Source organism: Monopterus albus, unplaced genomic scaffold (assembly GCF_001952655.1).
Source record: "Monopterus albus unplaced genomic scaffold, M_albus_1.0 scaffold46.1, whole genome shotgun sequence".
NCBI lineage: Eukaryota > Metazoa > Chordata > Actinopteri > Synbranchiformes > Synbranchidae > Monopterus > Monopterus albus.
This window is the reverse complement of record NW_018127926.1, coordinates 85,537-109,015: the sequence shown is the minus strand read 5'-3', so window position 1 is coordinate 109,015 and position 23,479 is coordinate 85,537. Positions and strand designations below refer to the sequence as shown.

At 41.8% G+C, this 23,479-nt stretch overlaps 1 protein-coding gene across 4 annotated transcripts in view; it reads right to left on the bottom strand.

Moving 5' to 3' along the window:
- Positions 1-23,479, bottom strand: part of sphkap (SPHK1 interactor, AKAP domain containing) — a 48,662-nt gene that overhangs the window by 1,837 nt on the left and 23,346 nt on the right. For 3 of the 4 annotated variants that reach the window (XM_020600322.1, XM_020600321.1, XM_020600320.1), the window contains exons 3-10: positions 23,152-23,262; positions 11,785-11,844; positions 11,252-11,392; positions 10,257-10,524; positions 5,636-8,981; positions 2,717-2,878; positions 1,630-1,713; positions 1,189-1,238 (exon numbers count right to left, since the gene is read on the bottom strand). In XM_020600322.1, the coding sequence (XP_020455978.1) occupies positions 1,189-1,238; positions 1,630-1,713; positions 2,717-2,878; positions 5,636-8,981; positions 10,257-10,524; positions 11,252-11,392; positions 11,785-11,844; positions 23,152-23,262 (4,222 nt within the window). The remainder of the gene's footprint in view (positions 1-1,188; positions 1,239-1,629; positions 1,714-2,716; positions 2,879-5,635; positions 8,982-10,256; positions 10,525-11,251; positions 11,393-11,784; positions 11,845-23,151; positions 23,263-23,479) is intronic. The other variant, XM_020600323.1, reaches the window with a different exon arrangement.

Below are 23,479 nucleotides of genomic sequence, written 5' to 3'. Positions count from 1 at the left end.
GCAGTATGTATGCTCGTGTCTATCTACTGCTTTTCTGCTTTCCTTGAAGAGATCTCTCCTCCGTTTGCTCTTCCTGAGGTTTCTTTCATTTTTCCCTGCTAAAGGGAGTTTTTTTTTTTTTTTTAAGAGGAGTTTTTCCTTTATCCGATTTGGGCATCTAAGGGCAGCGGGTGTCATATGCTGCAGAGCTTATAAAGCCCCTTGAGGCTGATTTGTGATAATGGGCTATACAAATAAAATTTGAATTGACTCGGCATCATAAAATATCAATATCCTGAACTCAATTTTGCTCTGAGATGATCTTTGCTGGGGTCATTTGTCATGTTGTGCTATCACTGCACACATTCTTGTTTTGTTTGGCTAAAAGGTTGCTTAGATCATTTACATCTCACTTTACAGACTGTGCTATTTCAGGATGGATAACCTTAGCTGCCTGTAGCTGACTCGTAGAAGACCTAGAGATCCCATGGACGAGAACGACAGACTGAAAAATGACACACTGAGCTCAGCTCTCAGGAGCTAACACTAGCTAGCAGCTGTCGGCAGATAACACAAACACTGCAGATGAATCAGTTTGTGTCCTGTCGATGCTCAAATTCAACGTTTGGATATATTTGAAGGATCTGCTACTGTATGTAGCTGTAGGGGATAATACTTTTTTTTTTAAATACCATATACTGTAGATTTATGTATGGTATATCTGAGGAATAGCAATGGTGCATTTAGCCAACATTCAGCAACTTCATGTTCTCTTTAAGAGGCTGTCCCATAACGCATCTAATTAGTGAGTTATTATTTTGGTGGGTTCTATTTGATCAATTAGGCTTACATCATTTACAAGAGATTTGTCATTACATTTATAGCAGGCAGTCATGCTAAAGCTGGACATAAACACACTTCAGGCACTTCTTTATAAACGGTACACATCACACAGCAGATTTTTTTTTTCCTTAAGGTAATTAAAAGAATACTGTTGCTATTTTTAAATACCCTGGGGCACCGCAAAACTGCCTAACCCTTTTCAATTATCGGTGACCATCCTTAATTCAGAGAGGACAATCCCCTCTATTCAAACTGTACCCAGAGTTAGTCAGCAGCTCTTGGTGAGTAGAGAGATGTCTCATCTGAAGAGGCAGGCGAATAAGTTGATAACACCGAGATGAAATGAGAAGCTTTCATTACACTTACCAAATACATTCTCCTTGGTTCCTGCAGGGTGGCCTGTCTCTGTCTCCACACTGTATGGAAACATAATGATTTAAAGTTAGTGTAATACATACAGTAATATTTAAGTATTATGTGCCAGACTATTTCTTCTAATGTACAGCAAGAAAACATAAGCCTATTTCCCAAATTGAATGGTTCCTTTAATACAGGTGTATACCATGAACTGTTAATCTTACAGTGTTTTAAACTTTTACAGGCGAGACCGATGTAGCTAAAAATGCAGCAGACTGGAGAGGGTTTTATGTCTATTCAACAGAACATTATCTGTGCTAGAATGACACCTGTCATCTCGTCAGCTAGTCACAGCCTTACGTCAGCCAGTTGCTGATGAGAAAAAGCAATATGCTATCTGCAGACTTTGTATCATATTGTGTCAAATGTCATCATGGGCATCAGAGTTACCTGACTACTGTGTTCTGAGTGGGCGCATCAGAAAAAGCATCCAGATCGGCCAGACCTAGGCTGGATGCGCTGCTGTTCCCGTTCCTGTAAACCAATCAAATATCGAAGAGAGAGAGCATCATTTGCATGTCGTCTCAAGATACACAACACGTTGACTTGTGAAAAGAACAATAACCAGGCACAGCGATGCAGGTCATGTTGTTTGTTAGCTGGTGATTAACATATAAATAGCAGTTGCAGCAGAACTGGATGCTCGAGGTGACAGAGCTGGTGATTTCTGTCTGGCAGCAAGCCTGTCAGGATATGGTGATGAGGATATCTGAAGGTACGTAGGTTTAGCAGATAGGACAGGCAGGGTATGGGTGCCAGCCTTGCCTGTCCACCCTATCTGTGGACGGGGAGGGTATGGGTGCCATCCCTGATTCATGTTGTGTTACAGCATGAATCAGGGATGAGGTGGAGTTAAAATAGGCGGGTAGATGGTTTGCAGGGAACAGCGAGTGTTATGGTGGCGCAGTTAATTACAGTAAGCAACAAGCTGGAGTCTCACTGAGCACATGAAGCCTTCCTGCTTCCTCTTTCCTCAGGTCAGCACCTTTAACAATAAATGCTTTTGAACATGCAGTTTAAAATGTTTACTTTGTATTAGTAATAGCATTTGGATCATCACAACTTGTTTTTAAAGCAAAAAAAAAAATGCAGGGTATCTTCTATTATTCCACGTAAGGAGCACAGAGCAGTGTCTCCACACTATTTGGTAAAGGTTAAAACAGATGAGACATTGAAGCAGAGAATGGAGCAGCAAATGTTCTGAACTAGAGGTTTTTGATGTGAGAGATCATAGCCCTGTTCCACTGCAGCTAGTTGTGTGTGGGGTGCAGACAAGGTGTAGCCCTATATGAGAGCTATGGAGAGGGCTTTGTGGAATGAGCTCTCTACCATACACCAGCCTCAGCAGGTGTGGACATTGCACCAGCAGGGTGTAAATTGCCATTGGCACAGGGGAGCACAAGTGTCGGTAGCAAATGGGCCAATGAGAGTGGGGTGAGAGTGGCATTAGCAGCATCAAGGAGCAATGGTTACTGACCCCTCGCTCAGCTGGATAAAACTACTGGTCTCCTCGTGGGGGTCATCCTCGGGGGTTATATGGGACCAGCTCCCCATGCTCTCTTCACTGCTAGCACTCATAGAACGCTTGTCTTTCTTCACTACTCCAGCCACCGCCACAGCTGGCCTGTCCCTCTCACTGCTGGGGAGAGCAAATCGCAAGATGGTGGGAATGACTAGTTGTGCACAATGTCTGCTGCAAAGAGTAATTACCTGTTCTCAGTCTTGTTCAAATGTTCCTCTCAACTTGTATCAGTAAACTTTTTTTAAAACATTATAATACATTTTAAAAGGCAGTTTCTGTTCTAAAATTGACAGATCTACAGTGACCTCATTCAAACTGGAATTTGGAGTAACTATGCACTACATAAAAAGAAATCTAATGGCAGTATCTTTAAAGAGCCCATGGCATGCTTTTGTGTTTTTTCTAACTTATCTACAGTGTTACCACAATGAAGTGTCATCTTAAACATGACTGAAAGCTCAAAAACGATTACGACTATTTCTTTGAATAGTCATAATTTCCAGACAGTTGCATGCTCACACAAGCTTCCCTCACATCCACAGGTGCCATTTTAAAAGCAGAATTTTTCCACTGTATGCGGTTTTATCACTATATTTTCCCTCCTGCTGCTGCACTATGACCAGAGGATGAGGAGAAAAATACAGGGCCTGAGGTTACTGCATGTCCGGAATTGTTCCTGTAAAGGGACTCACTGTTTTACCTGACTGGGTCTAACCTACAAGCAGCAGGCCAGTGAATGATCAGCTCATTAATGCTGGATTCCTCCAGAGCACAGTACCTGTTTGTTTTGACTGTTTGAGGCCAGTGTGTCTGCCACGTGATCTGTTACTGGTTGGCGAGAGAACTTTAATGATCACTGATGTTCTTGTCGGTGCAATGCTACTTGTTAGAAATTTATGTGGTCACCAGAAATGCCTGGGATTTGTGGGGGAAGACGCGGCGATCACCAGTTGGATTTACTGCCCTTGGAGCTACTTGAATGGGAGTGATGTTTCCACTAATTGGTGGGATGTAATGGTAAGTTGAAAAATAACACATATGTTGCATATGTGTTAATGTGTTGTTTCTGTAGAGAGAATTGTTGTAAGGCTGGAAAAGTTACTGTGTCTGCATTATGCCAGTTAAAATAGGGGGTTTCTCAACTACCCGCTTTATTTAGTGTTACACATCTCTTTTCATTGGTACATATTCTGTTCACCTATCGATGGAGGAGAAATTCAAATTAATTAGCGCTGTTGTGGTTCCTTGTGCTGTCCACTTTCATATTCTGGCTCGAACATGTCAGGTAGGATTTGAGGTACTGTCATTGTTGAAAACGTAGCTGTATTTGTCACTGGTTTTTGTTTATACAGTGTCATGGCTTCCTGACCAGTCAAAAAGTGTTCCCCCATCAAGATGTTTCCCCTGTTCAAAACGGTTGACGCCCCTCAGGGGTTTTGGTTAGGATAACGTTAGGATTCAGGTGAGAGGAAACATCTCGATGGGGAAACAGATTTTGACACACACACTGGCAACAGGAGTTGTGCACGCGCACTCACAAACTATCTTCTCCTTGTTAGGAGGAGGCTCTCTGGTTTTATCATTCTGAAATAATTACAGACTGGAGTTATGGTGGGTCCAAAGCTAATCTAGAGGTACCCAAGATTAAACATTAAATGACTGGAAATGAGCATGCCATGGGCACTTTAATGCCTCATCAAACTGCATTGCCTAGGAGCACTGTTGGACTGTCAGTGTTTTTAAGAAACTGCTTAAAATAAACCATTATGTGATGATTGAGGGTGACCATCCTTGACAATTCCACAGGGAAATCAGGCTTTATTGACTAGGCGAGTGATTGAGCTCACAAGGGACAAAAAGACATGCTTCACTCGTTCCTGGATTACGTGTATTGTCAAGAGCAGAGGAGTGTGTCGTGTGACTCTCCTGTGGTTTGGGAGACTTTCAGCTGCTGAACATCTAAATTTCATCAAAACACTTGGTAAAAGACCAACTGATTCTTCACATCTGGATAGTATATTTTCACTTTACTCCACATATATTCATTACGCCAAGAACATCCATGAAAATGTCTCCCGAGAGAGTCTACACTCTGCTGCCTCTTTTCAAAGGCCACTAAGACACTTCAAGGTTTTAGAATTAGCAGAATCTTGCTCAGTCTTTGTTTCGCTACAATGTCAGACATGGAAGACTGACCATGTCTAATAATGTTATAATCAGCAGGACTACATGCCATTATTATTACAAATGAATTGACTTATATCCACACCATTCTTGAGCTAACCCATAGCTAACCAATGACTAAGCAGCACAAGTGAACTTTAATCTAATGCCACATCCAAATTCTTTTCTATTTTAGTTAAGCCAGTGTAATCTAAATATCTATGGCCGTCTACTGGTTTTAGCCAAATAGGAGTGCAGCTTATACTGATCAAGGTGAGTTTTACAACCCCAGAGTGGATAAAAGATTACACTTCTCAAAAGCCATCTACACACACAACACATCACAGAGACAGTGTGAGTCACAGCCTAGCCAAATGTTTGTCAGACCTCACACACTGCTAAAATAGATGACTTTTCCCAGTGAATTTCTCTTCTGAGTGCCTGCTACTATTTGATCAAACTCTAAAAATAGCTCTTGTATGCTACAACTATTGCAGGGAGTGGTTTTTACTTGTTGGTGCTGATTTTCTTAGACAACTTTTAATGTTTATCTTAATAGCCATGCACTTTTCCATGCCTCTGTCTTACACCTGTCACATATATATCTCTACCTTTCATATCTACAGTATGATGATTCTGCTGCTGGGCTATGAAAAACTTGCTGCCTAACAGAGGGACCTGATTTGCACTGGAGTGTGAGCGCTGTAGTACCTGCTGCCATTGGCTGTAGATCTCTCCGTACGCTTGGGAGTTGACATGTCTGGGGGTATTTCCTGTGGTCCTCCTCCTGTCCTGTCAGAGGTTAAAAGAGACTCTTCATCTCTGTGGGCTCCCTCAATGTGGATCAGCGGAACATCTCTGGGACCCCTCACGCAGGATGCACGGTTGTTACCAACCCCTGCTCCAGGACCAGCTTGCTCCTGGCTGGACCTACTCTGAATGCAACTTAAATGAGACTGTTTGAATCCCCTCCTTCTTTCGCCAACAGGTTTGTGCGGCTGTGGGTGCGACCCGGGCATGCCCCCAGCTACATCTTGCTGGCTTCCGAGTGCAGACTTGCCGATATCTACAATGTCAGCTGCCAAGCGATTAGCAAACTGCTGCACATGGGGCTGGGAGTCTCCTGCAGCCTCCAGCTCAATACTGTCCTGTGGATCAGCAATAATTTTGTTCTTCCTCATCAAGGACTCAATGGAGCTTGTCCAGGTATCATGAATCAGCATATCAGTAATCTGGTCAGTCTTACCCCTCTGATAGAGGCAGGTGTCTGACTTGCACAGTCCTGTGGCTGACACTGAGTTGGTGGGGAAGATATTCAGCGAGTCACCATGCACATTGCGGGCAAATCCATCAAAAGAGTTGGCCTTAATGGGCGAGCTGACAGTTAGTCGTGAGTCTGAGGAGCGCCGGTCTGGGACAGAAGACTGTCTTATACAGAAGGGTGTTCTAGGAGAAGGTGGGAACAGGCTGTTGCTCCACTCTTTAGTCTTGGCAATGCCATACTCTTTGTTTTCCTTGTCCATATCCCGAAGCATAAACCTGTAGAACTCTTCTGTGATGCTCTCCGTGCTCGACTGTTTGGACAGGCACGATGATGCCCTGACATTAAGGTGACCATTTTTCTTTGACGCAGCCTGTTGCACAGCTGCAGCTAGAATGCTGCTTGCATTTTTCCCTGCATAGTAGTCCAGCAGAAGGTCAAAGCCCCTGCCCTCCGTCTCCATCTGGTTTACCATGAACCGTGAGAACTCATCTGTGATGCTCTCACAACTGGACTGCTTAGAGATGGAACTACCACGACTCAAATTCTGACCTAACCGGCTGCCAGGGCCCAGGGTGTTGGGTGTGCCTGAGGGGTCTGTATCTTCTTCTGGAATACTCTCGTAACTGGACGCCTTCCCACGGCTCCACCTCTCACACTGCAACCTGCTGCGTGGCTGGCCTGTTTTGGAGGTATCCACTACATTAAGCTCAGGGCAGTTCATGATCCTGGCCGTGACCTCAGAGGCAAAGAGGGCAAATGGGTCCTGTGGTTCATCGGGGTTGACTGACTCATCCACCACCCGGTTCACAAGGCGTTCCATCAGTTCTGGCTGCTCCTCAGTTTTCCTCTTGATTTCACTGAGGCGCGGTGCCCGATGTTTCTTGGAGGTTGCATTGCTGTTCTGGCCCTCTTTCCTTCTGAGTACTGTGCGACAAGCAGGGATCAAGTAGGCTTCCGGCCCTTCTGTAAACGTTCCTTTGAGGGCACAAAACCAGGGCTGTTTCCCTGTGGAGTTCTCCAAGCAGATGGCTGCTAATTCTGTGGCCATCGACACCACTGTAGCAGCCAAATCTTCAGCGTAGCAAGTAATAGGTGTCCTGGACTCTGAGTCCATTCTTAAGGAGAGCAGAGAACTGCAAGAGTTGAGGGAAGATTGGGGGGAGAGGGAGGACTGTCTGCTGTCACTGCCTGTCACTAATCGTCCCCTCTTCTCAGTGCTATGAACTGGGATTTCACTCAAAGCTTCTCTAGTGGCACCACTGTACTGCTGGACATGATGGTGGTCAGGGAAATCCTTGGCAGGCAAGAAGGTGGATTTAGACTGAGTTTGTCTGCACGATGTCTGCTGCTGTTGCTCTTTGCTGTGTACTGTGGAGGAAGATACAATGAGATCACCTTCCTCAAGCACATATTTCTTCTTTGGAAACATGCTAAGCTTATCTGTGGTGTGATTCTCAATATTAGTGGACTGGCTACTGCCAACTAAGCACTGTAACTGACTGAATGGATCCCTGATCACCCTGGTGCTAACGGTCTCTCCGACACAAGTTTCATCTTCTTGTGTCTCAACTGACCCTTGGTCACATCTAGAGATGTGGCTGACTTTCTTCTGTGTCACACAGAGGATATCAAACAGCAAAGTGTTTACACTGTCCTGCAGAAAAACCTGGAAACTTGGTGCATTTTTTCCGGTACCCTCCTGTTCTTTTTTCCTTTTTGCCTTCTCTAAAGCATGCTTAAATAGGCTGTCTGCAACATCATTTATTAAGTCATCCACCTCTCTTTCATCCATGTAGGACTTTTTTGGACAAGTAATGCCATCTACTATTTTGTTATGTGTGGCCTCTAGCAAGTGAGCTACACTTCTGTAACCTTGTGGCTGAGTCAGCACCTCCGCTGCTTCCCTGTGGAGGACCTCAGCAATGTTGGCACGAAACGCTTCAACACTTGTACCCTCTGCCACACTGCAGTGCAGTGTGAAGGCTGCAGAGGCCTCGGCAGCAGACATCAGACCCCGGGATGCTGTGTAGACTTCTGTTGAGTCTGCGTCCAAATCGCCGCCCTCCCCTGACTCCTCTGCTAGCTCCACAGCTGCGACAGCACCAGCTACCTGAGCCATGCCACACATGGCTGCAGAGAAGGAGTAGTCACCTCTCTCCTCTGGGTCCTGCAGGTCTTCCTCTGTGTCCTCCTCTGAAGCAGATTCAATAGTGAACTGTTCTGTCAGCTGAGGGGTTGTAATGGTGCCAATGACACTGGCAGCACAGGCCAGTGCCACCTCTACATGTTTGTGGTGGGAAATATAAGCCTGTGCCCCATTCTCTGGCATCTCTCTGGATTTGGCAGTGGCATCTTGGTCAGGCACATGAGACACTTGGATCTCTGGCCATTCTGCAGCCCCATCAGAACTGTCTGGGCTTTGAACTATAACTATCTTCGGAAGTTCAAAAGAACAGGTTCGCTGTTGGGAAGGCTCTCTGCTCTTTGAAGAGCCAGTAGAGATGGAAGCATGGCTAGCGAGGGACACACTCACAGCAGCCTCAGAAACAAAGGAGGTTTCATCTTGAGAGAGGCGTATAAAGGCATCTTGCAGTACTGATTCGGCCAGATTGGTGGCATAGTGACCAGCTGATTCCTGAGTGTGGAAGCTTGCTTGCTGGTACCCTTCCCTCTTCACCTCAGCATCCTCCCTGCTCTGTCGGTGGACCAGCTGTCCCCGCTGACATGCAAGTCTGACACAGTGTTTCTGTGCAACCTCTACCAAGCTCTCTGCCAGGTCGCCACTCTCTGGCTCTGCGATGAGACGGGGGGAAACAGAGAAAGACAGGGAATGAAAAATGTCCCCACTGATTAGAAAGCAGCTCCATCAGTTTACGGAGTGTCACAGCAAGAATATTACCCTGGTCTCACCCATCCACAAACTCCCTTCATCACACAATGGCAATATATACATACTTCTCTCTTGTGTTACACATTCTCAGTTACCAGAGAAACCTTTGTGTTTGCTACACAACTGCCTCCATATTATGAATATAAAATTGTACAGTATTTATATGAGGTAAGTGTAGTAGGAGTGCCACCACTTCCACAGTTATAATCGTGAGACAAACCAAACTAACAATGTCAACACTACTACTAGTATAGAGCTGATATCTATTCTGATACAGGCTTAAACGTCACGGATGCAGATAATGTGTGATTATCAATAAGCTTATCAACTGAATTGCTGCTGGGTGGCATGTGAATTTCCTACCACAGATCAATAAGGTCATATGATTGATTAGACAGTATTTTTTGTATTAATCTGGTTCTGAAAAGTAACTAAAGTTATAAAATAAATGTAGTGGAGTGATGTTGATGTGTAAAATAGCACAAAATCAAAATACTCAAGTACAGATCCCTCAAAATTGTACTTGGTTACCTTCCACCACATCAAAACATGTTCTGGAACAGCCACTCATGCTGCACACTATGTGGTCAAGGCTCTCTTTTTTAAGGTTTTGAATGAATAACATACTGACTCAAACTCGCCATGTTTACATGGGCACGTGTGGGATGATCACTTTGTTGTTGCATACTGAGTCATCCAAAGGACAGAGAGCAGACTTAAGGCAACTGTGATTAATTCAGTCATGACAGATTAAATGTACACTGGTATTAATGGTCAGCTTGCATCAACACATGCAACATTTGGTCCTGGAACTACGATTATTTTCAGTATATGTAGGAATTGATCCAGTTTCACTTGTATGACATTTTTGACAATTAAAAGTCAGTTGGATCTTAATCTCTAGTCACAGAAGGTCATGTGATACATCTGAAATTGTCTTTACTGCTTTTTTTCTTTTAATGAGAAAATAGTTAAAACATTACACAGTATAGTATGTTGAATATAAAGGAAGTAATATGGATTGATGCTAAAAACCAAAAACCTGTTCATTGGCCTTATATTCCACCAGTTTTCATCCAACTTCATTTAAAGGTTTTTGAAAGAATCTGCTAAAAAATAAACACAAATGCATCTTTAAAAAAAACTTGTATAGTGGTGGTGCTGGTAAGAAGGCTCACCATTTCTAAAGCCGTCATCCTCGCTGTCATCACCAAGGTGCTCCGAGGCAGTCAGGAAGTCTTCTTCTATGGATGAGATGGAGCGATTGGTGTCGTCGTCGACCCTCTGCCCTGTTGCCCAGCCATGCTGATGCTGTTGCTCCTTGCCCCACTGCAGACCAATCAGAAACTTGTTGATTTCAAAGATGATGCTCCTGGGTTGAGTGGAATGTCTCTGCCCTGAGCACTGAACCAGGCACACACCTGTGCTTCTCTGCTGCTGCCTGCCCTGAATGGAACATGCACAGATACCTATTATACATGCACACACAGAGACACAAATCACATCATGTATATACAAAGTTCTACATGCAACACACACCAAGCATATGCAAGTACATAATTGAGAACAAGTACACTGGGTAACAAATTGATTTAGTATTAAGCACCATAAAGACTGAGTGAGTTTATGTAGCTACCACATCTGTTTTTCTCCCTATATTAACACATTGGACCGGTTTGTGTGAATGTAATTGACTGTGCATGTTCCTCAGGTTGTGTACTGATTCTAACAGTGGGTTTATACAGTGATATATTTGATGAGCCTCAAAACAGTTGTAAGGCAGCATTGTATTTTAAGATAAATACCAATAAAAGCAGAAAAATATTAGTTTGTGTGTCTATATGTTTTATACTTCAAATTATTTTGAAAAAAGCTCAATATTTTCTGTGCAGTCGTATGTTCGGTGCCTACAAGTTTATAAATGTTGGTTTTCTGTGTAACACAGTCAAATGCTATGGAGAACAAGATGTTTTTACTGGAGTCAGTGGGGAAAATTACTAGAGAAAATGAACGAGCTTCCTTCTGTGTACTTCTATTTTTAGCACAAAAGGTTCTAATCACACACAACTGCTGCACAAAAGAACAGCTTGCACCCTCTGCCTCGTACTCTGTGCGAGTTAATTCAAAGGCTGAAAATACTTGCAAGGATTTAAAAGCATCACTGCAAACTCACCTGAGAGGGGGAGTGTGGGTGTGTTTGGCAAGTATCTGAGGCTTCCAGACCACCAAGCAGTAGGATCTCATTTTCTTTTGGCTGGTGGACAGTCAGTAATTCAATGAGCTTTGGTAGGTCTGGAGACACAGACGCCAATTTCTGCAGGAGACATGCCGAGCACAGAGACAGTGGAAGATGATACCGAAAAGCCATTTATTCAAGCAACTTTAACACTGAACATAAGGTGTTCTCCGTGTTTCCAACTCAGACACATAAATATACAACCCTTCCTATGAGAAGTCTTGAACCATGTGGCATGATTTTGAACACCTACCGCTGCCGCCACCAGCCGTGAAAAGCTGTCAAATCTGCATATTATCTAAACAATCAACCCTCTAATTCTGGTTAATGATCTTGAATCCATGGCAACTGTTTATATGTGAAATACAATGAACTCCTGAGAGATAAAAGGTGGGTGGGAAAGAAAAAGGGAAGCACACAGGAAGGACAGGAGGAGGGAAAGAACATGTGTGGATGAGGGATCGTCTTACCTTTACACTTCTGTCATCACGACAGTCTGTTTTCTGAGGGTCCAGATTTACAAAACAGATCTGAGACAGAAAGAGAGAGAAAGACGGCATTAGAGCGACAGTGTGAGCTGAGCAGGTGTAAATAGTGTCCCAGATGTCAGATTTGATGATGAGTTCTGCTGTTACACTAAAGTTACCGATCTGCCTTTTCCGCTACCACTTCTTTATCACAAAATCTACAAACCAGACAGAGTGACAGCTTTCCATTAAGAGACTCTCCTCTTAAAAACTATAGCAGCTGTCAGTCATGTTTGAATAACAACTGAAAGGTGCCGTCTCAAAGGCAGAGCCCTTTCTAAGGAGGAGCTGCTACTGTAGCAGCAGTTTAAAATATCAACAATTTTCTTTTCGTCTGTCTCTAATTTTCTGCTTTCCTCCTCCTCTGTTGCTGCTGTCACACTCTCTGCATCTGTCTCCCTCCATCTCACCTGCCTTCGCCTTTGGTTGCAGGTTTAATGGTCTGTGATGGAGTCCCCGTGTCAGTGCTGGGAGTCTGGGACTGTTCGACGACTGCCGTTTGATTCTCCAGCACACACTCTCTGATCTATGTTGGCATAAGTCAGTGCTGTGTGGCCACATGAATAAAGCACAGTAGAAACAGAATTTGGGGGTGGGAAGTGGGGTTTAGCTCCCATTTGAGCACACATACCCTATGTGAGTGCAGGGTGTTGTGTCTTAAGCATGAATGCATTTCTATATAAGCTACCATGCTTGTCATTACTAATCAAACCTAGTCATAATGTGAGTCACTGATGCAAAACATGCACAGGTGGAATCATGCTGTCTCCATATCCTATCTACCTGCTGCTATCTTTCCCCCTTCTCTCCTCTGTGGACCTGCAAAAATATATATAGTTTCAAATAATCACACCTTGACACACATCACTGTCTGAAAAAATTCCCTTGAACTACCTGAGGTGCACCTGATTCATCCTGCTGGGCCTCTAAACAGCCTCAGTGCTTGTGAGATACATTCTTCATGATTGTAATCAGTTTTTCCATTTATCTTAGTTGTACTCAACATCTACTCCCAGAATGTCATACCAAGGTACAACAGATCGAAGTCAATATACTGCATATTCTTTATTTCTTTTTTTAATCATCTTGCTGCTCGTTTTCTAGCTGCAATAAATTTGAGTTTAAATGTCAAAAATAAGACTAATTTTGCTGTACTCTGCATATTTTCCTTCTTTTAGGAGACATCCTGGGTGGGCTTCATCACAGTAAAAGCTAAGATTAAGAAGGAATAATATCAGGCAACAACAAAAACCCGTCTATAAAGCCAGTCAGGATGAGCCAAAATGTCCTTCAGCTGAAGCATTAATGCAACACATTCAGAACAGGCCAATTTCCCTTTCACCTCCAATCTGGTATCCTGCAGTCAAACATAATATTTTCCAAACTATCAAGTCTAATGTGATGAAGATTGCTGCTTGAGAACTGAGGCAGTCGAGTATAAAAAATGTGAAGCCAATGACAGCTGACAATGTCTGAGCTAGATCAAACCAAATCTGTGTGTTTCTCCTCTGCCATTTATGGACTACATGTCACCTACAACTTCTATCTGAATACCTAGAGACCTTCTGCTTTGATGCTTCTCCCTCATAATAACAGCCAGCCATTCACAGAGGAGTACAAACTGTCTGCTCATTTGCTTGTCTGTGATGCCAGATCAGTTTAGAGACTGTGATGAGGACCTGTTCAACAGAACAGCTGTTAAATGTCAATGACATACTCATAGGACCTGAGATTATTCTTCACCATTCACTGAAAATAAAAATAGTGGCCTCATTTTACCGCTTGCTGACCCTAGTATGATAAAAAAAAAATATGGCCTTTAAATTCTACAGTGCACTGCGTACCATTCATTGCCGGAAATAATGAGTTCTCATTTTATTTTTGCACCGTATCTGGATGTTGATGCATCCAATTCTAATTTGGAGCTCTAATTTAGTATATCCATACCACGAGAGAAGAACTGGAGGTTTGGTACCCTTGCTCAGGAGCACCTCAGCCGTTCTCACATGTACTGATATTGGAACTCATCCCAGTAAAGCATTCAGCGACGCCTACCCCCTGCCTGCCAACACATCGCCTGCAGATAGCACACAGTTTGCGGAAAAGGCAGGGCGAGTGATCCACGAGTTTGACCTTGAGAAGGGTCAAAGCAATTTACCCCCATCATGTGTGGAAACCAAGAGCCAGTTGTTCTAAATTTGGGAATCAGAGGATCATCAAGTCATCTGTGTCCATGTCTGAGAGATGAGCCCAGGGACACGCTCCGATTCTCTCGCTTCTCCACAGACATACTAGACGACACAAGCTTTGCGTCAGCCTGTCTCAGAAGAACTGATCATGTAAACATGGAGAAAACAAAGAGGGAGGGGGAAAAGAAATCCAGACACAGATAGGATGAAATTAATTGATGTGGGGCTAACACTGATACCACAGATGTGATGCTCCACATAAGAGACAACCTAGGAGAAGTAAAATTTCCCATTTTACTGCATCACTGATTTTCTCTCTATAGTTTTAGACAACTACAATTACAGTTAAGCCCCCAATAACAGTTTTTTTGGCCATTTTGGGGCAGCAGGAACAAGCTGTAAACACAACACTGACATTACATTTTGAATTGATATGGATATATTGATATGTTAGCATTTATTTAGAGTCATGTATCTGGGCACTTTATGAATGAAATATCAGTATCAAAATTTAAATACCTGGGGCATCAATGTAACCACACCTCCTCAGTATGACTTTTTGGAGCTGTATAACATCATGATACTTCCCGTTTTTCTACTGAACGTAAATATCTATCATCTCAAGCTATTTGAACAAACAAACTATGCAATTTTTCATAACATAAACATATGTAGCTTCCCATTGCATCATGTGTCCTCACGCATCACTAGGTGCTCAGCTCATGTTAATCTGTAGCTGTGCTCAACATCGGCCCAGCCAACCAAAGCGAAACTCAGGGAGACTGACCACCTGCGCAGATGGACCACACAGAAGCAACTGGCAGCCATAGAACAGGGCATGTTTTAGTTTGATTCTCAGAAACATGGAAGGCATTTTAGGACTCCTTCTAAAGGGGAAAAACATGATTGTCACTCTTCCACAGTTTATGTTCCCTACAGCAAATGAAAAAGCTAGTTATTTCATTTCAGTATTTGGATTTGTTTATATTCACTGACCTGAGAAATGGTAGTTTGGCAAAACAATCCCTACTCAAGGACCACTTGCTAGATTCCTCCCCCCCCAGCCCCGACTAGATTATAAACAACTGTATTACACATCTTTCATCAGCAGATGACGTTTGCTCAGTTGTTATGAAGACAGATCTGTTGACATGTAAACTGTTTTGTTGTTTTTCAACCATGACACTAGTTAGAAAAAGCTTGTAACTGGGCCTGGAGTTTTGTCAGACCACTACAAATTTAGAGCAAACATACTTAACTCTGAAGCCAAACACTGACAGTAAGTCTTAAAATGCGTCATCACAACACCAGCTGAATTTGAATGCCTATCCACAGCACAGACAAAATGCATGTTAAATGAGGCTTACCCATCAAAACAAACATAAGCTACATTAATTTTATGTTTAATTATGTCAAAGAATTGTTCCTTTTTTCTCCCACTGCATAATATTTTAGTACTATATGTACTTTTGTCTGTGCAAGTGGAGTAATACTGTATAATGTATAATGCAATAGGATAAGTATTAGATTCCCTGTCCTTTGTACAGTCACCCATACTAATGCAGTAATGGGCTCTACATGCATTTCAAGACTACACAGTTCTAGCGCGAGTCTTCAGCTTTTTAGTTCCAGGAAATATCCTTATCACTTTTCTGCTTGGTGTTGATCCACAACCAGACCAACAGACTAATTCAGCTACAGTATATTTGGCTGTTGTTGGAGGCACAGTGTGTGCGCATGTGTCTGAGAAGCTAACAGTACACACACACACACACACACACACACACACACACACATATATGTAATTGTCCCAACTTATCTATTCCTAAAATTCTTTTTGGCCTTAGATACACAAAACTGTCAGCCAGGCAAATTTCTTTGTAGAATACACACACAAACACACACCTAAAAACACAGCTTATGTAGACAGCTACAATTTGAATACAATATTATGTGCGCAGACAGGGTTGATATATGAAACCATTACAAATCCTTCAGTCTCTTTTGTCCATCATCCCTCCTTGGCAGCCCTCCCTCCCTGCTCACTACTCTGATCCTCCCACACACAGCTGCTGCTCTTGGTCCTTCTGTCTCCCTTTTTCGTCATAACTGTGGCTTTTTTTTTGTTTTGCTCTTCTTTCATTACTTGAAACAAAAGGATTTTTATTATACTGCATATTTCATCTTCATAACACTGCATGCTTGTTTTGTTCATGGTCTTTCTTAGCAAAAACAACAATAACATCTCTGAACAACTCTGAAGCTCTGCTAGTGCTGCATGGGAAATGTCCCCAGTGCTGTCACAAGCAAGGGTTCATTTTCACTTTGACATCACCAAACTAAACATCCCTCCCCTGCATTGTGTAACTTCTTGTCTTATCTCAGTGGCTGGCAGCTTTAATTACAACCAATTTTAAGTCTAATTTAATTCAAACAAAGCTGTGGGGGGAAACAACATTAAGGCTCAATGACTCTGCCATATTCATTTTGTGATGTAACCCACAAGCTACACACTGCTGGGGTTGAGACCAGATACGCAATTGTGTGTATTCACTGTATTCACAAGATAAGATTTTATATCATAGCAAAGGCTATATCATCCTTGAATACAGATGTGAAAAGTGTGCACTATGACTGTGCCATTCTGCTGCTGTAAGAAATAGGATAGATGCAGTATTATTGGTAGTGAACATAAAACACACACACACTCCTCTCTGGGGAGTGTATACACTTCCATGTGGATCAGTAAATGTATATATTCACCTAAGGGTCAAAATATGTTCATAAAAGAACAAAAAACTGCAGAAGGGCTCTAATGAACAGCAGGTGATGAGTAGATTATTAGTGAATGTCTCTGAAATGCATAAATTTTAATGTGTCGATTTCACATTTGGGGAAGTGCTAAGATGCGTTTTTGACAACGTCGTGCACGTTGTGTTTTTCATGCCATCATGAGAATTTTTTTTTTTTACTTTCAGAACTAAGATGTCTTTGCTTAAAGAGCACCTCAACACTAAATCAAATTCTGCTTTTAATTTACTAAATGACATGTATAGTCACTTTTTACCACATTATCTATTCATCCTGGACACAGTTTATATGAGGATGGGACGATGTGATTATTTTCCTGATACGATTTGATGCACAATATGTTTGTGTACAATTCGATTCAATCATGATACAATTAAAAATTCAGTGACAACAATGTGTGGCTGTGGAATACTTGTACCTTATTCCTCTTTTCTAGCACTGGTTTGATTATTTAAAGAACAACCAGATATGTTGACTTACGTTCTGTTAGGTTATCTTGTTTACAAAAATATGATGTTCCTGGTGTTTGGAGACAACACAATATATAACATTACACAAAGCAATACATTTTGTGACATTTTTGTATCGCGATACATTGAATTTGTATATATTGTCCCATCCCTATTATATACTGTAGTGTTCACTGCAACATCCTCTCTTCCAGTAGTGGAAAGCACATTTACAGTAGTCAAATACTGTAGCCTACTTACTTTAGAATTTTAAGGTACTTTACTGCTTTACACCTGCTACATTTCAGAGGTAAGTACTGTGCTTTTACTCAACCTCTGTGGCTGCACTTACTGGTTATTGTTCAGATTAGGATTTTACATTTAGTATAATACCTTGGTTACCAACCCGTTCCCGTGTGCAGTGGGTAGTCGCATTTCAAATGCATTTGAGTTATTAGAAGTTCTATCAAAGCATGATTTCTCCTCTAAATTTCTCACAAGGTTTCCAAAAATGTGTTTTTCTTATTTTATTACCCCATAAATATCATCCCTCCACTATACTGACTGTAGTAGGTTCACAGTTTGTTATTAACAGGCTGTTTTCACATTCCTCTGCTGAAGGCGGTGGATATCCGTTTCCTCTAGAATAAATCTGAGTTTGAAAAAGGCCTGGGCAAACTGGGTTTGTGATGCCACAGCTCTGGACAGCCAAGTTTGGTTCGCTGGTTTTCTGAAGTTTGGAAGAAACTTGAAACCTCTGGTCTCAGCAGTCGGAACAAACCTTTCACCACCAGGAAGTGAAAATTGTATCTGTTGATAGCAAATATGCTGGAGTGCATAATATTTACATGCTAATTCTGCTGCTAATAATCCAGTCTCCCTGATAGATTATGCACTGAACAACTGAGAAAATAAAGAAACTGTGAAACTATCAGCCAGACAGTAAATAGGCTGTTTTCACATTCCTCTGCTGAAGGCGGTGGATATCCGTTTCCTCTAGAATAAATCTGAGTTTGAAAAAGGCCTGGGCAAACTGGGTTTGTGATGCCACAGCTCTGGACAGCCAAGTTTGGTTCGCTGGTTTTCTGAAGTTTGGAAGAAACTTGAAACCTCTGGTCTCAGCAGTCGGAACAAACCTTTCACCACCAGGAAGTGAAAATTGTATATGCTGGAGTGCATAATATTTACATGCTAATTCTGCTGCTAATAATCCAGTCTCCCTGATAGATTATGCACTGAACAACTGAGAAAATAAAGAAACTGTGAAACTATCAGCCAGACAGTAAATACATTTGACTTGTATCTCTTTTATACAGTATTGCTACATAATGAGTAAATGAGGCTCAAACAAACTGCTACATTTCTTCAGTTTTCACTCCTGCATCTCATCTTCATACAGCAAGTTCAGCAGTCTGTGTGTGTGTGTGTGTGTGTGTGTGTGTGTGAGAGTGGGTGGGGCCATATTTACATGTATTTAAATATTCAGAAATCCTGGAATTCACAACGAGGGGGCAAATGTTGAGACCTATTACAGAGGTTCACTAACTGTTAGACTACATATCGTTTATAGCAGAGTATTTTTATATGCAAATATAAAATGTCTCTGGAGTGGAACTTTAAATAACTGCCCAAGGCCCAAAGGAATAAATGTATTCAAAGCCTCACAAAAAAATTAAAACAAATTTCACCAAAAACATTGTTGTTTCTTCCAGTCTGGTGACAGTTTTGGAGAGACACCTACACCTGGCATAAAACACCTAACTGTCTTCAGGTCATTCCACAGGCTCTCTATTGGGTTAGTGTCTGGGCTGTAATTATCAGAAATGAATGTACTTCCCTGCACAGTTATGGCCCAAAAACAAATTTTCAGCATTTGAATAATTGGGTACATATTCTTACCAAATAACTGCTGGCGCTGCGTTTATTTATACACTATTAATTTCATGGCTGACTTCTACTCTTCCCTCTTGGTTTAGTCTTTTGATTTATCATAATATTTATTGCTATGTTTTCTATGCAGAACTTTACACTCAGTTTTAACTTGGTGTATATTCACACAAGCTTAATAGATACAATATGCAAATTAGATACATAGAAATGGGTAACTATTTGCCCATCAAAGAAAAAAATATAAAGGACTGTCTTTCTCCACAAATTGCTCATCCTGCCAAACCTCAGGGGTGTGATATAATTTAGTGTGACTATCACAGCAGCATGGCACTTTTCTCTGACTTCATGCATTAAAACATGACTGAGTGATCAAAGGTGACAGCATGATGCACTCAGGGTGATCGAACAAAACACACAAAATCCAAACTTTAAATTTTTATTTACTTAGTTTTTGGCTTCTACTCTCAATTTTTTGAACTATTCCTGAATACATAAACACTGGATGTTTTTACCCTCAAACATTTCTTAGAACACTAAACCTAATTTAGGCTAATGGATGATCACAAATAGATTTCTAGAGAGTCAGCTTCAAGTAAGTGTTTTATAACTTTACCAAACTGCTTTGATAAATTAAAGCTACAAAAGGTCAGTTAAAGAAAAAGAAAACTTCTAGTTTCTAATGTTGGTGTATGCTTTTTGTGGCTGCTTCTCTTATTCTCTCTGGATCAGTGTTCATGGTCTTATCCTCTTCTTGGACTTTTCGCTCTCTGTTTTCCACACTGACTTGTTCCCACCTCCCTGCACAGCTGAGGCCAGGACACACAGTGTCATCACCCCTAGGCTTCCGTTTGATTGATTGGCAGTGTAAACCACAGAAAAGTGGAACAGAGAATTGGCAGTCACAGGAGCAACTTGTCATGTCAAAGTTCGAGAGCAGTGCTGCAGGGGGGACGGGCCCCATTTGTTCCATAAGGATTCATAAAAACAGATGCAAAGTAAGGACAAGAAACGACCACTGTCTTGTTTGAACAAAAGCTGTAAAGACAAAGCTGCTTTTGGTTTTACACTTCACAAAAAAACAATGAAAATAAAACTGCCTGCTTAATCCCACACCCAGGTACAGTGGAGCCTGAGAAGCCGCCTGCTCTGTGGAGACAAGGACGACACAAGTGATGTCTTTATTTTCAAGCTGGCACTCGTCACAAGAAAAGAACGATAAGGAGGAAAAGCACTGAGGTGTAGTGAGTAAATCTGCTTTGCACAACTGTGTCTGTTGGCAAGTTGGGTGTTGTTCAGACAATTTGCCCTCCAGAAATCCACTAAACATTAATGAATGAATACTGCCAAAACATGTACTGTACAGGCAGCTGTACCAAATTAAAAAGATTTTTGCATAGAACTCACACACAGTTATTTAAGTCTTGTATACAACTTGTCCTATAATACAGCTGGTGTTTGGGGGTTTCAGGAACATTCAGTTCAGCACGCGGCTGCTCACACTTCGGAAGTGAGACATGAGTGTGTGAGAACAGTGCTCTTTGGTAAATTACTGCTATTCCTGTTACCTTGGTAATGATTATCAAACACTTGAGGCATGTTTTGGGGAGGAGTATGGGGGAAAAATGTCAAAACAATTTGTGTTGCAGGTATTTACTCTGCATCAGCCAGACCAGCTACAGTCTATGATGGAAGGAACTAAAAGTTAAAAGTAATCCTTGCTTATATAATGATTTTGTGGACAAATAGCAGAAAACTTTAGTAACACAATTTACGTAAGGTTTGAAAACTCAAAACTCTATTATGGCTGTTGCACTTACAGCTGAGGTGTGGCTCATGGTGAGAGAGACAGAGCTGCTCAGAGTCCAGAGGTATAATTTCAGAAAAACCCAAAAAATGGCAATGAGTGAATCAGGAAATATTTTGCAGCTAAAGGTGAGAAAATAGACTGTTGTTAGCTTGAAACTGTGACTTAATAGGCTTTCACTGAAGTGTGGGTGAATACCTATGTCATTCATCCTGAGATACAACATTTCAGATGTTATCAACAAGAGGAGATGCATTTCAGGTACTTTTGTAAATGAGGCTACAGCTACACCAACTCTCATCTTCCATAAAACATTCTAGGTTTGATATTTACAATATTTAGTCTGTTGACATCACACAACATACACAACTCGTGACACACACCCGTCATTCCTACCAACAAGCAAGTGGCTTTTAACCTGTGACAGATGTAAATCCTGAGTGCAATTTGTGCACAACTTGCAATTTAAAGTGAATGAGCAATCAAAGGCGACACATCACGACTGGGTGAGGATTACGCATGTGTGTGTCCTCTACAGCTAAAGGTCTCTCTCTTTGTTGTTCATTCTCTTGATATCTTTTTTTATAATGTCACACACCTTTGTCTAACCAACCGATGTTTTAGTAATCCGAACACATGCTGTGCCCAGAATATCCTCACTAAATGTCAGATTCCACAAAAAATATACAAGTAATTTTTTGTTATCAACCTTCTTTTAGTTTCTAATGTCATTTCTTTCACTTTTAAAAGCCAGTTGCTTTATCGTCAGTGGTGAGTCATTTTCCACTTCTGGCCTCATAATGCTGCTTCTGCCTTACAGGCAACTGTTGGTGTACATGACATCTAAAGAGCAGGATTTTTTTTAAGACTAAAAAGGCATAATTAGAAATTATATATAGTAACTTAATGGTAACCGTAATGATCTTATAGCCAAAAGCTCAGTAGTTAGTCATGAAATCTGATTATAAGCTGTAAAAGAATCTGCCTCTCCATGTCAGTTCAAATAACCAACATAATTCAAGGTGTTTCATTAACTTCACAGAACAGAATCCATTTAACAGTGCCTCATAACCTACTTAGTCCCAGCAGGACCCTAGAATATAGTAGTTTTGTTTAGTAAATGTACAGTGTTCTCAGACACGTCAACCCAAGGTCCTGTTTGCTGAAGTAATAAAAAGGGAAAACTTTGGAATAGCAGAATGAACTGCATATCTTATAACATCAAAGACAGTCTCCTGGTGTATTTCAAGCAGCAAAGTGCTTCCGAGAATTATATGCTCATTTTAACACCCAGGAGTCGATGATCGCACACGTTGATGATGCATGTCAAAATGCACAAATAATTGCCAGGTGATTAATGTAGACCTTGATGACTCTACCTCGGGTAATGGGGACTCAACTTGAACTCAACTCGGATTATTCTTAGGTGACTCAGACCTGAACACTGGAGACATGAGACCCGAACACTGAGGACTCGACTACAACACTGCCCACAGCTAACGGTGATGTCACACATCCTACGGTTCACTTCTGCATCACTGTAGCCGTTGTGTTACTATTCAAAATTCCAGCTGCTGCAGTACACCTGCAAAGTGAGAAAGCTGGGAAAGACTGGCTACACTGGGAATATCACAGCATGTAACATCAGCTCCACCTTTTGCAGAAACCCCTCACACAAACTGTTAGAGGATTTCTGCTTCTACATTGAAAGAAAGAAAGAAAGCTTCTACATCAATACTATAAAACCACAAAGATGCTGTGTAAATACAGAAACAACTTCTCCATTGCTACAGTTTTTTAGTTCTTTAGAGAGCTTAACAGTTGCAATACTTAATGTAGCTGCCACTGTATTGGTTTAAATCACATCCATTTTGTCAACACATTGGTTCAGCACAATACAAGAAATGCATCAAAAGATGTGAGCAAAAACTGTCAGCTAGCGCATATAGCTGGGAAAAAGTACCACCAACCTGCTACAAAACCTGTTTACCCCACCATCTCAATGACCACAACACACTCAGTGGAAGCATTGTCCTCAAAATACAAACCTCGCTGTCATTTGAAGCCACAAAACATTCCTCTTGCAGCTTTAAGACTCTACACTACTGGTCCAACTTTGCTGCCAAAAGGGTTGTGCGTGTTTCATCACCAGCAGTATGCTACTCACCATGGTGAAGCTGCCCTCTGTGTCGTCATCCAGCAGGCCCAGTCTGCACAAAGACTTCTCGTTCCTCAGCCAGTACTCAGACGAGTCCAGCACACTGTTACTGCACAGCACCTGTGGCACACAGATACACCCTGCTCAGGTACGAGCAGCACTGAAATCACATCACACAGGGACACACATGGAGCATATGACACACACACACAGACCTTCTGAGTCATCCGTTCACTTTCATCTCCCACTCTCTGTATTATCCCTCTGGCTGATGGGATCAATTGACCTTTCTCTAAAAAGCTTTATTTCAGGAAAAGTGTCCTCGGAAAAGAATCAA